This window comes from Pterocles gutturalis, unplaced genomic scaffold, assembly GCF_000699245.1.
Source record: "Pterocles gutturalis isolate BGI_N339 unplaced genomic scaffold, ASM69924v1 scaffold29532, whole genome shotgun sequence".
NCBI classification, from domain to species: Eukaryota; Metazoa; Chordata; class Aves; order Pterocliformes; family Pteroclidae; genus Pterocles; species Pterocles gutturalis.
This window is the reverse complement of record NW_010116353.1, coordinates 5553-21759: the sequence shown is the minus strand read 5'-3', so window position 1 is coordinate 21759 and position 16207 is coordinate 5553. Positions and strand designations below refer to the sequence as shown.

General features: G+C 34.2%; 1 protein-coding gene across 1 annotated transcript; it reads right to left on the bottom strand.

The window, feature by feature from the left end:
- Positions 1 to 8628: 8628 nt before the first annotated feature.
- On the bottom strand, positions 8629 to 15947 carry MANEA (mannosidase, endo-alpha). The gene is made up of 4 exons (XM_010075490.1): positions 15383 to 15947; positions 12426 to 12535; positions 9951 to 10027; positions 8629 to 9265 (listed from the first exon to the last, which is right to left on the bottom strand). Exons 1-4 carry the CDS (start codon positions 15930 to 15932, stop codon positions 8629 to 8631), a joined length of 1374 nt encoding a protein of 457 aa, XP_010073792.1. The 5' UTR covers positions 15933 to 15947.
- Positions 15948 to 16207: the final 260 nt, after the last annotated feature.

Genomic DNA, 16207 nt, shown 5'->3' with positions numbered 1-16207 from the left:
TTTAAGTTAACTTTAACCCACGACAGCTGAATTTTCCTGCAACACGAGGGGTCTGTTTCAATCACCTCTGGGGCTTACTTTTCATTACAGACAAGGTGCAACATCACAGTCTTTTAATATCCGCAAGAATGGCTCTGGTTTGATACGGCACACGTGATATTCCAATGACATCACACAGTTTCAAGCTAACAATATTCAACCTCACACAAATCATAAAGTTTCTTGCTTCCTCTTGTCTTTCCTACTTCCAATTTGAATATCCCTCTTAATTTCATGAAAAGCTTAAGGCACATCATAAATACCTAAAGCAGTATATGAAACTTTCAAAAATTTAATGGATTTGTGGTGCATGATTTTGCAACATATTGACACCGCTCAATAATCTTGAACGCCTATTGCTACTATTTTTTTATCCAGCATCGATTTCAGACTTGTCTACAGTTCTCAACATCCCTCCTAGAAATTTTTTAAAAATTGATACATTTGTCCCATTTCATTCATCTGACTACCCCTAACTTAAACAACAGAGTATACAATATTTTTAACAGATGAATAATTTCATATTTGAGTTCCTTGAAAACTGCTGAGTACTATTGAGACTGGGTGACTTACTGCTCTTCATTTTATCAATTCATTCAAAAATAACTTGTATGACATTCTGGCTTAGGATATTTCTTCAGATTGATCACCAACAAAGACTCCAGCATGGAGCACTAAACATAGACACAAAACACTTTAAACTTCTCTGCTACAGCCTTAACTTCTTTGAAAGCATCTTTTATTGCTGTTATCTCTCAGCTCTGCCAGCACACTACCAGCTTTCTGTCTGCTTGTGACATGTTTTAGAAATATGCATTAATGATGCCTCTACTACAAAGGTCTTAAGTCTTTTTGTTTGTTTAATACTGTATTTTTATATTATGATGTCTTGCCTACCATGGTTGGCTATATTTTCTTTGTTGGGGAGGGGGAGAAGAAAGGTTCGTTATTCTTTTTATAGGTTTAGGAAGTTGTTCCTCTGAGTTTGGTGGGGGATTTTTTTAGCCTGCCTTCATTAATGCCAGAACTTAGGCTCTACTGGTTTTATCATTTGGACAGAATCATAATTTGAAAGACGTCTTTTCCTTCTAACATATTCTTTATTTGGTTCTTTAACTACATGAACTTCATCCAGTCCTCTTAAAAATCTTTTCTGATTGGTGTAATAATCTGAATATAGTTATGTTGTCCGCATATAACCTCCAGATGTTTTATCACTTTGATATCTCTTAACTATTTTCCTCACTTCCATGCAGCTTATCTTTTTCAATGTCATATGTTACTGCAATGGAGTTTTACATTTTTTTTTTGCTTTGTGATTGTTCTCCAATGTTTTAACTTAAAAAAAAGTACACAATATATGCAACGAATTCCAAGTGCTAGTAGTAGATCAGGAAGCTTGTCAAAGGCTGGACCTAGAGAGCAAAGCAGATGTACTTTTAGTATGCTAACAGTACAACTAATGCTGATCTCCATTTGTGCCTTCAAAATGTATTTTTTGAAAGTAGATCCTTCACTCACTTACCTGGAATAAAATTTGTGTACTCACCAAGAATCACATACGAGGCAATATAGACTGCTGAGCTTCTCACAAAGTAAATGGCTGGTTACCTCTTTCTTCCTTGAAAAATCTTAGTATTGTTACTAACAGATTAACATTGCTTGCCGAGGTTATTGACTTCTTTTGTGCCAATGTGTTACGTATTCGTTGCCACTAAATTATTTTAATTAATGGCAATGACATTATGAAATACTGTGTTGTTGAAATACATATACTGTAATAGATAAAGTCATATTTCTCAATCTTTAACGGGCTGTATGATCTTAACCAGTAGTCAATTTTAGCTTTATGATAAAAGTATTTTCTACCATAGTGCATGAGAATTTTCCAAGAAACTTCTGTTAAAATCACAACAAACTAGTAGCCTAATTTTTCACTAGTATTCTAAAAGCAATCGGAGTTTGGGTTTGTCTTTATTTGTTGAATCACACTGCAGTTTGAGAAATCAGTCCTGAGAGATCATGCCGTGTTTCCATAGCAATGACTTCAAGTTATAAAACCAACTTTGAAGGCCAAGTCCTGCTCTGATAGTGTTCATTTCAACATATTAAAAAGGAGAAAAAAACCCAACAAACCACCTGTCACTGTGCTAGCTCTATGCAGAGCTAGCAACACACCTCTTCCAAGTTTTTAAAAACTTCTAACTAAATAAAACTGTATCTTTCACACAGTCTAGGTAGACACGAGATGCATTTAGAAAGTAAGTTTTGTTTTTAAAAAGTGGTGAATCAGCTCTGAATGCAACAGCAGACGTTATCTAACAGAATATTTAATTTTCTCCACCATGGATTTTTAGTCAGTCAATGTACACTTTCGGTACATTATAATTTCTGTTGAAACTAGTTCCGTTTAATTATTATCAAAATTCTCAGATTATGAAAATTTCAGTAAATTTATACTCATACTTTTAGATAAAATATTGTAGGAACTGAACTTGAATACTCTGATTGCTTCTGACTGACTATCCACACTGCTTAACTGCTAGGATTACGAGTGGAGCCACTCTGGATCACTTCACAAACACTGATCGGCACAGATCTGGGAACTGCTTAAAACTGCACCAAATTTCCGTTTTCATACAAGGACAGTTATATTTTTCATGTAGAAATGGAAAAAAAAATGGTGTGTGCATCCATTTGAAAACATATATTCTGAGATCAGAATTCATTTTTTGAAAGTCCCCATTCTTGAATGTGCTAAGCCAGCTTTGAATAGTAGCAATAATAGAATATACATAAAAGAGCTCTAATAACTTTCCATAAGATGACCACAATGTACGATAAATATATTCTTTCTCAACCTTTCTATTTGTAAAATACTGAAACAATTACGATAAACTCAAGATATTTTTACTCCAAATCTACCAGGGTCTGGGAATTAATTTTTCTAATTTTTATTGTATTAAATGTCTGGATATTCCATTATTTTCACTGTATTATTTTAAATGTGTCTAAACTGAAGTTTAAAATACCGAAACCTACAGGTGCTTTTGTTGTGTTACTGTTTCCTCTATCTACACTGCCCAGCTGAAGAAAACAAACATGAACCTAGTCTTTCTTCCTTATCTTTCACACAAAGAATTTATTGAATATACATTCCATATACTGCATAGAAAGTGATCAGATTAGATAAACAAAAAAAAGGGCAATAAATACTGTTTCAGTGTTATCTCCTTCTTTCTACTAAATTCACATGAAGTGACATGTGAAATACCCTAGGAGGTATTTTTTCTACTAAAATGCAGAAGTACTTCACAGTCTCCTACTAAAGTGTCAATTACAGGTACGTACATAAATTCAAATTTCAAGTATACTTTGTGTTGATTACTTTTTGGATTTCCTGAGACAGGAAATTTTCATGAAATCATTTGCATCATGGAGCAAATTATTTTACCTTAACTACAGGGAGCAGTCATTTCTGTGAAATGTAAGTAAAACGGCAATTTACCTTCTAGAGTTTTTATACCTGAACAGCACAATATACTAGCAGAATGCAAGAACTACTTCTTTGACTCCATCGCAGTACTCAGTTGTAAAACATTCGGTTGTGAGGCTGTTTGTGCGTCCATCCCTCTTAATCTTCTGTATAAAGTGTACACTTCATTTGTACTTTGTGAAAACACAGTAGTATCTCGGGACTTAAAGATACCTGAAACACTATGTAGTAGTGAACTCACTCCGTAGCCTAATACAATGTAATACAAATAGCTCTAAAAACTTCAGGAGTATTGTCTGTTTAAAAACATTGTGATCAGCCCTTTGTTTTCAGTCTAATTAAATTCTACAGGAATACTGTAATAGAAAAGTAAAAAATCACTTTCTAAACTCATATTATTAAAAAAATATTATCATACACTCCATTTAAATCACACTTTTGGGGATATATTTATTGTTCATTAAAGTATTCATACATAAGCAACTAGGTTTTTTGTAAACATCATAGGGCATTAAAAACATTGCTTACTTAAAAGTAGCATAATCCAGACTGTAATTTTAAGACAATGATATAGTACTTTAAAAATAATGACTTCAGTTATGTGCACATATATAATATATAGACAGACACACACATATACACTTGTTTTTATATATGCATGTAAGCAAATGCATCTCTGCCACAGCCAGGTGGGGTATTAAAAGAAAGAAATGTATTTTTTTAATTCATGTTCAATACATAGCAAAGATACACTATCCATTCACAACAAAATCATACCTATACAATATCAAATTCATATCAGGCTTTTCTGCAGTGCCAATAATCTTGTAGATTCTCTTTAGTGAATATTACAACTATTAAGTCTTAGAAATACACTCACTTTAGAAGTTTATGCAACATTTAACATGCTGGTCAAAAGTAAAAAAATAAAAAAGGAATGAAATATTGACACTATCTTAAGCAAGTAAAAGGATGAGGACCAATACCTGTAAAATACCGTAAGACTGGGAGAGAGATTTTCAGCTTACATTACATGGTAAATAATTTGTCTTTAAATAGTTTATTTCCTCTTTTTAGGTACACAAGATTCACAAAAAAAGTGCCTTAAATTACAGTGCGTCCTTGTCCATGTGCCCAGAGATACATTCTCCTACTAGCAACATAGTGCTGAAAACACTCCTCTCAAATGTTTTCAAGAGAACCCAAGAGCCATGTGTAAAATGTGTTAATTCAAACTATGCAGAGTATATACATACTGGGTTTCATAATAAAAATGAGTTCACTAAGACCCTTCTGCTTCAGAAGCCTCTTAAGAGACAAATTATTGGCACCTCAAAAGAAAGGCACTAGGCAAACACAATGAACATTGATTGGTACAGAAACTACATTCACAATAATCTACAGTTTGCCACTGAAATAGTAAGCATATGCACACGTTCTTTCCCTCAAAATTCAGCATAAGTTTATAGATCTGAGAAACATGCACTACTATACAAGATCTAACATAAATTCTTACTTCAGAGATGTATTAAGCTTCAGTTCTGAGATAGCTCACAGAACTAAATTTACTTGACCACAGCTGACAGAAGCAGAAATGAACCTATAGACTTTCTTTTAAAGAGTAGTTCTCTTTTACCACAAAGACTTGCTACTTGTCTCAGAAACCATTTCCCCCCTGGGGATACTCAGTCAGTAGTATGTGATCGATAACCTCAGGAATTTCTGAATTTGCAGAGGCACAGCATGGCATGTTCTCTACTAAAACTTCCCACAGTGTTTCTTGCCTAATCTATATAAATGTACTATATCACTGTAAGTACTACAACATAATATAACAAGATGAGTCAAACGCAATTAATCAGTGTAAAAATATTAAAAGGAATCATTACAAATTTTTTTTTCAGTTAGTCAAGAAATAACAGGGGTGCGAAGCCAGAGTGAAACAGAATCTAGATATTTCTTAAATTCCATTTCAGAGCTGAAACTCAAAATAAATATTGCAACCAACACTGGTTGCACACTGGAGTATCTTTTTTTTTTTTAGTGTAACTGTAAAGCTTGGAGCAATCACCTAAACACATTCACCTAATCCCTCCTCCCTCACCCCAATAACCATGCACTTGTAACGATCTTATTTCTTTGCAGTTGTACAAATCTGCTCCCACAGACCTATTTTTAATCAAATTTCCAAAAACTATCATGACTGCAGCAGCAGTCCACCAGCAAAGCTCTCCATCCCCTATAACAAGAAGTAGCACTAACCTTTGTTCTAAGTACAGAGAAAGCACTGTGCAGGCAGGTTGGTCTAGTAGCTGCTATTCCATCAGGTCTCTTTAGGATCATCAAATTAAATGCCTAACTCTGAAATATTTTATTGGGCTGCATACTTATATTCTAAAACACACCAAGCACATAAAAATACAGTAAGTGCTCAGGGGTGAAGAATTTATAGCACTTAGTTTTCATTCTTTTCTACAGAAATTCTGCAAATTCTTCTAGAGATCCCATTAGACACCAGTGTGTCATGGCCCATACCACTTCATGGCAATCTCTAAGTGATACCTTTACAGCATTACAGAAGTTTTTCTGAGTAATGAAAATCCATTACACTGTAACCATAAATTATATTTTAAACAAAGGTAGATCACCTCAGTCATACAATACTCTCCAGCAAACTCCAAACATTTCTACAAACAGCAACAAAAGGAGCAACCTTTATAGCCACCGAGAAAATGCACTGCCACTAGGGGAAAGGAAGGAGCTGAAAGCTGAGTGCAGGGTTGTCAAGACTAGTAAACAGCTCAGACAATTAAAGTGAGAAAAGACCAGTGCATGACAAAAGTTTAAGCAAGGAAAAAACAGAGAGACCTGTCCTTTTAAAAGATTTGCTTTCAGAAGATTTTTTAATAATATATGCAACATAGACATGCAAAAACTTAATCATTCCTTTACATTTAAAATAAATATATGGGCCCTTTGGGCTGTAAAAGCATAAACATATAAAAATTATAAAAACAATTACATATAGTTATTTAAGGGACTTACAGCAAAATCATGTAAATCAGTTTCCTTAATAAAGGGAGTGGTTAACTTGGAAGTGGTAAAAGTCTAGCAAGTGCTTCATGTGTCTCTGACACTATTTTGTGACTGTGGTAATACCCATGTCTATTTCAGTTTATCCACCTGAGAGTAAGTATAACAAAACAACCATTAGTAAATGTTTCCTTCAGAAGGACTTTGACAGAAATGGAAAATGCAAAAAATTATGAGGAGATTAATAAGACTCCAAAAGCTGTAGAGGCGCACTTCAACACACCAGATTATGTATCTGTCACCCAATTTCTGCATATTTTTTCAAGCCACTGAGGTCATTACATGATACCTCATCCCTTTAACAACTGCAGAGAAATGACAAGAGAATTAAACTGTAAATACGTGAAACATACATAAAGTGTTTTCATGCCAGAAAGACTCTATAAAATATTAGTAGTAACTGGTTTATGTTTATTTGGAATGACAAAGATTTCTAGAAAAAACATACTTTTTTTTTTGTTTGTTTTGTTTTCTTTTTTAACCAGAAGTCCTCACATTCACCTTACAACTTCATGGACAGATTACTCTGAGCAACAGAGCGAAAAGGATAACTTCCGTGGGTCCGTAATGGAATTCTAGTGGTCACAACAGTTCCAGCATATGAACTAAAAACACAGGATCAGCACCTTGTAAATAAATTTTAAAAAAAGGTAAAAAAATACAGCCACTTTGCTACAGATTAAACACCTGCTGCAAATACACAAAACACTGCAATTTCTACTGTTCCAAAGTTCAGGACTTCTCTATGGAGTTGTATGAAAATGCCAAAAGAAGGATTACTGAGTAGACATGTCTTGATCCTTTCAAGCTTCAGTAGAAAAACAGTTAATAATCACACCATTTGAAAGGTGAGAATCCTAGGTCTGAAAGCAGTCATTTCCAGCCACACCACAATGTAAAAAAAAGTAGTATTGGTAGAAAGCTTATCTGAACGACAACCAGATTTTAGTTATCTACTATCCTGAATCCTGGAACAACTAGATGAACTATGTAAAAAATAGAAATCTGATGTAAAATTAAATTGCTACCGAGATTTCTCTTTTTTTGCCATTGCTACCATACTAGGCAGCTCCGAAATAATAATTTTAGGAAATATTTTCTCATTTATATTTATTGTATGACTAGTTAAGATACTAGCATTAGAATCTCTACACATTTTTAAAAACACACTAGATCTGTCTGCAGACAATTAGCAGACAACATATAGCAATGCAAGTTTTATTAAATTTTTGGCATGTTTAGGGGTTTTTCCCACCCTCAAAAAAGATTTTCCACTCTCAGTTTCAAGTAATTTTTTTTTTTTAAATTCAAAGTAACACAGAAAAAAATATGTTACTGGTCAGTATTCAGTAATCTGCAAAATTCTGCACCATGTACCAAAGAGAACAAATGGAAGTCAACTAAAAAACTTTCAGCAGTTCATTGGAACTCACTCTCAAATATTTTTTTTTAAACAGAACCTACTAGTGCTGCATCACACATACTTCTTCAGAGCTTTTACTACAAGCTAGTCATATGTCAAAAACTCCCTGTGTGAAAAGCATTAAAAACAGTAGATGGATTATTCCACACACTACATAATTTAGATCATAGCATCACTTTGATTAGAAACACAATTACAAGAATAAAGGAAGTAAATACAACTGTGCCAGACTTTTGTTCTACTTTGGTCATGTAGAGTTATCACATGCAGATGTTCTGGAAGCTCAGCATGCAAGTTACGAAGTTTAGGGAAAAAAAAAAAAACAAACCACAAAACCAAAAACTCAGCATCGTCCCTGAATATTCTTGGACTACAATATCCAATAAGACAGAAATGACAATATTCTCATCATCTTTTTACCCTTCAAAACTCAAATTCAGTAGTAGTGCACATACATTCAAGAGATGTAATAATTTGAACTTATCTATACTAAAGACATTTGATAACAGATTTTTCAGCTCTCAATTTCTTTCTTAATGTATTTAATGCGTTAGGAAACAACTGCAGCAGCAACAGCTCACATAAGCCACTGTTCTTGTTCTTTTCTGTACTTCTCAGACCACTTCTGAGTAAGCTCTAGATAAACATTTGGTTTATGGGGCTTATAATCAAGGTAAACCACTTGTCCAGTCCGTTTGGGGACAGCTTTTTCAATCTGAGTTCCCTCATGCCATTCATTAAAAGATGTTATAGAAATAATTTCTGGTCGCACCAAAAGGGCTGCACTGAAGGCAGTCTCATAGTACTTCCCGTTGACACGATTACGAGTGTTGTGGTTGTTCCATGGTCGGATACTGGTATCAATATATCCTGGCCCCACACTTGGAATAAACATTAAGTTGTTACTATCACAAAAGGCTTTTAAACTTGCCCAATTATGATGAGATGAGCCATAGGAGAAGCCATTGGTGGCAAAGTATGTGTACATTCCATCAAAGCCACTTCTGTGAATGTCATGCTTATGTTTTTCTTCTACAAGAAGTGCAATGAATAATGCATCATATGGAGTATTTCGAATAGTCTGGGATCCAGAAACAGTTAACAGATTTGCCCATATTTCAGGAATTGTTACATAAGAATCATAAATGTAAAACATGGGAAGAAATCTGCCTGTGCTGGTCTTATGCCTGTAAAAGGCTGGATGGCCTCCGTATCTATAAAGCAAACAAGTATCATTAAGACAAAATCTGCCATTTGGAAAACACTGATTTACAATCTGAGTTCAAGACTTTTCCTAAAAAACTAGCTAAAAAGACAGTGTATACACTTCAAAACATAGCAATTCCTATCCATTTTCAGTCCAGCATTGTCTTAAGTATTAACTCATGAATCTCTGAAGAACCTTTAAATTACTACATATTAGTAACTTAGTGTCAAACTGCACTATAGGTATTAGTTTTCTCTGAAGGGCAATTCTCTGACTGAGTATGAAGTAAGACAGTCTAAGTAGCATTGCTAAGCAAAACAACTAGTAGCTGATTTTAATTCAGCTTGATAAATTCTATACATTAGAGGTCAACATATTAAAGATCTAACTGCTAGTTTGTAAAAACATATTTAATTTATAAATAAAGTAGCTAACACTTAACTGCTTTCATCTAAAGTACGACTTGTGATACTAATGAACGTTGAAAACAACTTACATTTGAGAATCTATGTAAAACTCAGATATGAAAGAAACAGAGTTTTGTACCACTGAAATATGAACAAAGTTTTTTACAGTTTTCTTCAGTCTCAGTACACATTTTTATATATTCTTCCAAGTTTCAGATAACAGACAGAAGTCCCCTAAACCAGCATATAATAAACCCCAAAGGAAACCATTCTGAAAGCACTCACTTGTCAATGATGTATTTGACATTGTGGTACATACTGCGATCATCTCTATCTTTGTAAGGTTCAATATGAAAAGTGACCTGAAAGATGAAAACATGGTAAGAGCAACACAAACTTATACTATTGAATACATGGGCACCGTATGAAGCAAGTACCAGTCACATTAAATACAGCTCTTCTTTACACAGAAAACATTTTCATTAGTCTATTTTGAGACTAATCCGACCCTAATTCAACTCCTGCACTGCTAAGATGAGAAGCTTCAGATCCAAGGAAGTTTGGTAATAGAGTAAATATTTTGGTTTTTACATTAAAGCAAAAAGTGCTTTTGTGTTCCCTAGGCTACAGTGAATAGTAAATATGCTTCAGAAAACTTAAGCTACAGCAGAAACTAAAAACTGAAATAAAATATTACCTATTCAAAGAACTGATCAACCTATGAAACATTTTAATATTTAATTTCTAAACAATGCATTAAATTTGCTATAGATACTTCTCCAAGGAAAGTTTTCAGTGTCCAAATAGATTTTAAGATATGGGATATGAAAACTTCAATTTAAAATTCTATCGATTTATCAACAGTAATAAACACTTGGAACTAAATCTAATGTAATGTACTGCTGCTGCTCTGAATTTCAAACTCGGAGCTTATGGAATTATTTAACCTAAACACGTTCAGTCATTTCAATTTAAAAATGCCACTGTTTTGAAATAAACAATTAAATGGAAGAGCATATGACATTATTCAAAGCAACTAGTCTTTCAGAAGCAATTTTAAAGCAGAATGCATTTAAAGTATTCAACCACACTGCAACAGTAGCAAATTTCCATTGTAGAGCCAATATCTATCCCTATTAAATACAGTGTTAAGACTAAATCACTAGGACTGACAGGACAGGTTGTAGAGTACTATAATGTCATATTCGATTTCCAGCTATCAAAACCAGGGAAATGAAAAGGAGATATCTTTTAGAAGACTTGTATTTAGCACACACAATAGAAATGTAATTGTTATGTTGGTTTTGGTCTACTGACATTCCTAACACTTAACTGTAATAACTTACTTGTGCAAGAATGTTTAAAAATATTGCAGTGAAGGCAGTATTCACTGGTAGTATCTAAATTTAGTATATGTATTCCAGTAACTATCCCAAACAGTAACAGCAGTTCTATCCATATTCCAATCACTACCATACTATTACATGTATTTTCCCTTGGTAGATTATTTCATTTTGCCTTGGCTCCTTTGAAAGACTTGAATGTTAACAAGTTCTTTTAGGTGAGAGCAAGCTCCATCAGATGGTCTGAAAATTTTGGGGAAGGATAACACTTTTTTAAAAAAATAATTTACTATTACATATATGCGACTGATGTCACATAATGCAATTCATACAGCATTTTTAAGTTTCAAAATTACTTCTGTATCTGATTTAACCCTCCTACTTCCCTCCTGCTTGTCAAAGAATCTACAGTTGCTAGTAGCAACAGGAAATTTCTCTGAAAATTTGCAACTTGCACAACTAACTAACAACCATCTACAGGCTGTATTTTTAGTCCCAAGTACAGACAACACCCTGAAGAGACAAAACATATACAGCTGCTTAGATAATTTAAAAACTCAGATTTATTACTCAGCAGGACCAAAAGACAATGCATGTTTTCTCTATCCCAAGGGAAAAGAAAAAGTTTTACTCTAAAAATAAACAAAATCAGACAATTATTTGAGATTCTACTTATCAATCCATGTAATCTTTAACTGATTTGATGTTTCATCTATTTCAGGAAGCTGGTAATTTAGCCTTTCTGTCACGCCCCGGACTAACCTAAAGTTCAGAGCAGCACTCCTCTGACCTCACTGTCCAAGGCAAGTGTCCCTGATACTTTCTGGAATAAAGACATCCATTCAAACTAGAACTTCTAAATCCCTCCTAATTACTCATAGATGCTTGCTCCTGACCTCTATGATCAGCTGCCAGCAAGTTATGTGGTAATGCAAAAAAAATGAGGTTAGTCTTTCTTCTTTCTCAAAGTTCCTTAGTTTATAGATGATTGTACTCCATAATATTTTGAAATAGGTAGTACTTCCCTCAACTCCCACAACTCATTTGAAAACAATATATTGTCTAATTTTAAAAACTGTTTCCTATATATAAATAATTAAAAAAAATAATCCACAACACCATACCTTAGATTCTCTAAGCTTCAGTTCTGAACCAAAACAGAAAAAAGGCAGATTATGATATTTATTGTAGTTATAAGGCAATATCGCTTAGGTCTTATCAAACCTCCGTGTAATTAAAGGGCACTTACAACTGCTTCTATGACCCAAAAGAAGTGCAGCGTAATAGAAGACAGAAACAGAAGCCACCACTACATGGCAAGCCTCCCTGCTCTACACTATGAGTCAAATGTACTAAACTCCAAGCAAGGTTTACTTTCCTAAGTACTCCTATTTTAGGCATCTTAAAAAGACTTTACCTTTAGGTTATATTTGTGTGCATAATCCAAAATAACAGGCACCAAATCATCAGTTGGTTCTCCATTTTCATCAGCCATACCCGGTGGGTACCACGAAAGCACTATTACACCTGAAAATACAAAACTTAAGTTTTAAGCTATGTTGTTTAACACATAATATGTATGTTGTAACACTGTCATAAGATATATTTATTGCTTGATGTGAAATCTACATAATATCAATAAGAATTTCAAACTGCTTTTTAAGCAATTACAAAATCTCACTATTCTCAGAGTGGATTTTAACTTCTCTCTAAAAGACAACAGAACAAACAGTGGGGAGATCATCTGTCAAGGGAACAGATCCCTGCTCAATGTCCCAAGCCTAGCAGTAGAGCCATTCCCTCCCACTTTCCAGCACAGCATCCTAACCTCCAGGTTGTACCAAGAGGAGAATGCTCCCAACAAAGGCATTAGAGCTATGCCACAGTACAGCCAGAGAATATCAAGATTGTCCTGGGTTAAGACCCAGGACAAGATACATAGAGATCATTCAAGAGATGAGGGCTATACATGTGACGAAAGAGATTCTCATTTTATGGAACTTTATTCTCCACCATATTTCTGCATTGTACCTTTGGCTCTAGTACAAAACCACCATTTCATACTAGAAGCAGTGACCGTAATCACACAATCTTCCTTCTTGCTAAAAGCAGTTACTATGGTGTAGTCCACCATTCCAACCATGTAAAATTAGTTTTTAAATTTGTTACCTAAAAAAACATGCTTGAGTAACTCTCAATAGTATAAGGATGTTACTATTCCTGTATATTCTTCTATACTATAAAAAAACAGGGAAAAGTTCAAGAGTCAGAATTGTTCATCAAGGAAATTAAATTCACGTTTGCATTGGTCTTTCCCTGAGAAAGACTACTTTAATATTTTCTTTCCTGTGGTGAAAAAATAACGTACCACTTCAGGAGTCTAAAAAGGATGGACTCGTTGCCAAAAACCATAGCATGAACATGCTTAAAACCAGAGCAGAGACATTCAAGACAAATGAAGGACTTCAAACTGGACTACAACAAAAATAGGCTAGTGCAAAAAGACAAATTTCACCAAGCAATCCAAGAAGTAAAACCTATTGTATTAATCTCTTATAAATTAGGAAATTAAATAATAATGAAAGAATTGTAAAATATAAGAATACAAAGAAGCACTGCATGAGATTCCTGCTCCTCCCATCTCTTATATGCCTTTGATCTTTATACAACATTGGCTGAAAGAACCACTTACATTTTTCTCCTTTTGTAAGATCCTTGATAAAACCTCCAAAAAGGCTAGAAGAAAAAGTATTACTTGACAGAATGTAAAACGTAGTCATGGATTAGACAATGGCTGAGAGACAAAAAGAAGAGACTGTAAATAGTCAACCTCACAATACACCAAAAATGAACAAACACTTATAAAAAAAGATGCTACAACTGAAGTAATGCCCTGGGGAAAAAAAGTTGATGATTTATGTTGGTCAAATCTAGACAGAAGAGAATAACTGTACTTAAAACCATAGTCAGAATAACAACAGAAAAAAAATCACTTTTCATAAATATCAGTAATATGTGACAAAGAGTATGTCACAGGAAGCATGAGCTACTCATTCACATTGCTGATGTTTAAAAGGAAAACTGACTTAATTAAAAAAACAACAAACCCACACCTACCCTAGTATTTCGCACCTCTTCGACCAGCAGTTCAGCTTTATTAGACATTTGTATTAAGAGGCCGAGAAACATCACAGATTATTCTAAAGCTACAAGTACCCTCTCTGCTTTCATCACACTGTCATGGATTATTCTGCTTTACATAAGACTAAAAAAGTGCCACTAATACCTGTGATTTCTCTGCAACAGTTTTCCCACTGTTGCTGGTGTTCCTGTTAATGGAGTTATCATATTACTGACAAATTTCCTGTGTTTGTATTAACTCTTGTAGAGAACACAGGTTAGCTTAAAATCAGAACACAATAACCAAGAAGTAAGAATTATACAAGTAAACACTACTAATGGGAATATAACAATTACATCAAACCTTAGTTCTTAGGTGAATGAAAGAGATTCAACTGAAGGTGATTAGAGTGCTGAATAATGCTATGAGTTCTGGTCATGTTCCTCCAACTACACTTACAGAAGCTCTTCAGAGTTTAATATTAGAATATATGACTACTTATTTTAGAGATGATGAACATAAAAAGGACTGTAAAACCCAACAGCAAAGAATGACACCAAAAACATTGAATATTCTTATGTATATATGCCATCTTATTTAAGAAAGGGAACATCAACTTCTATTTGGAAAAAAAAGATAACTTTGGACAAAGAAATAAAGTGGAATTAGCTACACTGTACCTGACTTTAAGAAGGTTTTGATTAGACATTTTCAGAGCTAATGAGAACACCGATAAATACACTGCATAAAATATAAATTGTATGAAAGCTATAATCCTACATGCTCTTTGATATATGAATTAATACATAACTGCTATTACACACAAAGAATTCAGAAAAAAAGCATTCCTATTTGAATGGACCGCTCCATAACCATATTAACATGATTTACTGAAACCTGTTCTTAAAACTGAAGTATTCATCTCCAAAAATAAAATACACAGACAATATATTCTAGCAATGGTTTCTGTACTTTCTACATATGTTATCAGTGCTTAACAGCAAGTCACGAAACACATGCACCTACAGGATTACAAACATAGTTCTTATGTTTCTGTGCTGTTACACTCATCAGACACAGCTTTGAAGACATAGGTTTCGGTTGGGGATTAAAACTCAAAAATACAAAGACATTTACCAGTTTCAGACATTTACAGAATTACACAGAAAAATCAAAGAACTGGTCAGTTGTGTTCCTTCACGTATTTAAGGCTGGATAAATGAACAACATGCTAAAACGTTAACATTCATTACCAGTTGAAGCTGAACGCATTTGTTTCATGTGGGCTTCTATGACAGAAGGGTCTTTGGAACTGTAAGATCCGAGTTCAGGATAGAAGTTGGCGCCAATGTCCTCGGGAGGATTATGCCTTCCCTTTGGATAATTGTTTGCAATTTTGGGATCCCAATGTGGCAACAACGGATGGTTCCAGTGAATATATTTACCATCAAACTGTGGATTCCCAAACCAACTATAGTAGAATATATGAAAGTTATAATTAGGTGAAGACAGCTCTTCTTCCAGCTTGTTTACAGGAGGCATAGATGCTTTCATAGTATTGACTGCCATGCTATGCAAATTACTGACGCGGGTCACAGTATCTCCTTGAACTCTATTCAGTGAATTCTGTTTACTGTCTAAGAGCACTGTCTGTTGCTGAAGTTCAGGCAACAAACCAAGACCAAATGGATCCCCAAAGCCAGCTCTGTCAGGTCGTAGAGTCTTCAAAGCCATCATTATGGAGCAAATAAACAAAATAAAAAGCAACAAAACGATGCATGTTCTTCTGCGAAATCTTGCCATGATGTCATAGTTCAGAATCCAAACAGAAGGATTTTGGCCGCAACTGATCAAAAGACAAATATTTTAAAGTCAGATTTCTTATTACCTGATTCAACAGTATTAAATGCTTCATAAAGTTTCTACATAATAGAAATTATGTGGAGACAAATGTCACACATACACTGTTTGTATTACTAACAGCCATTTGCAAGGCGGGGAGAGCAACAAAAAACATTTGCATTTGAGAATGTGTCAGGTTCTACCACCAAGGACTCACAAATTTCATAAAACATCTT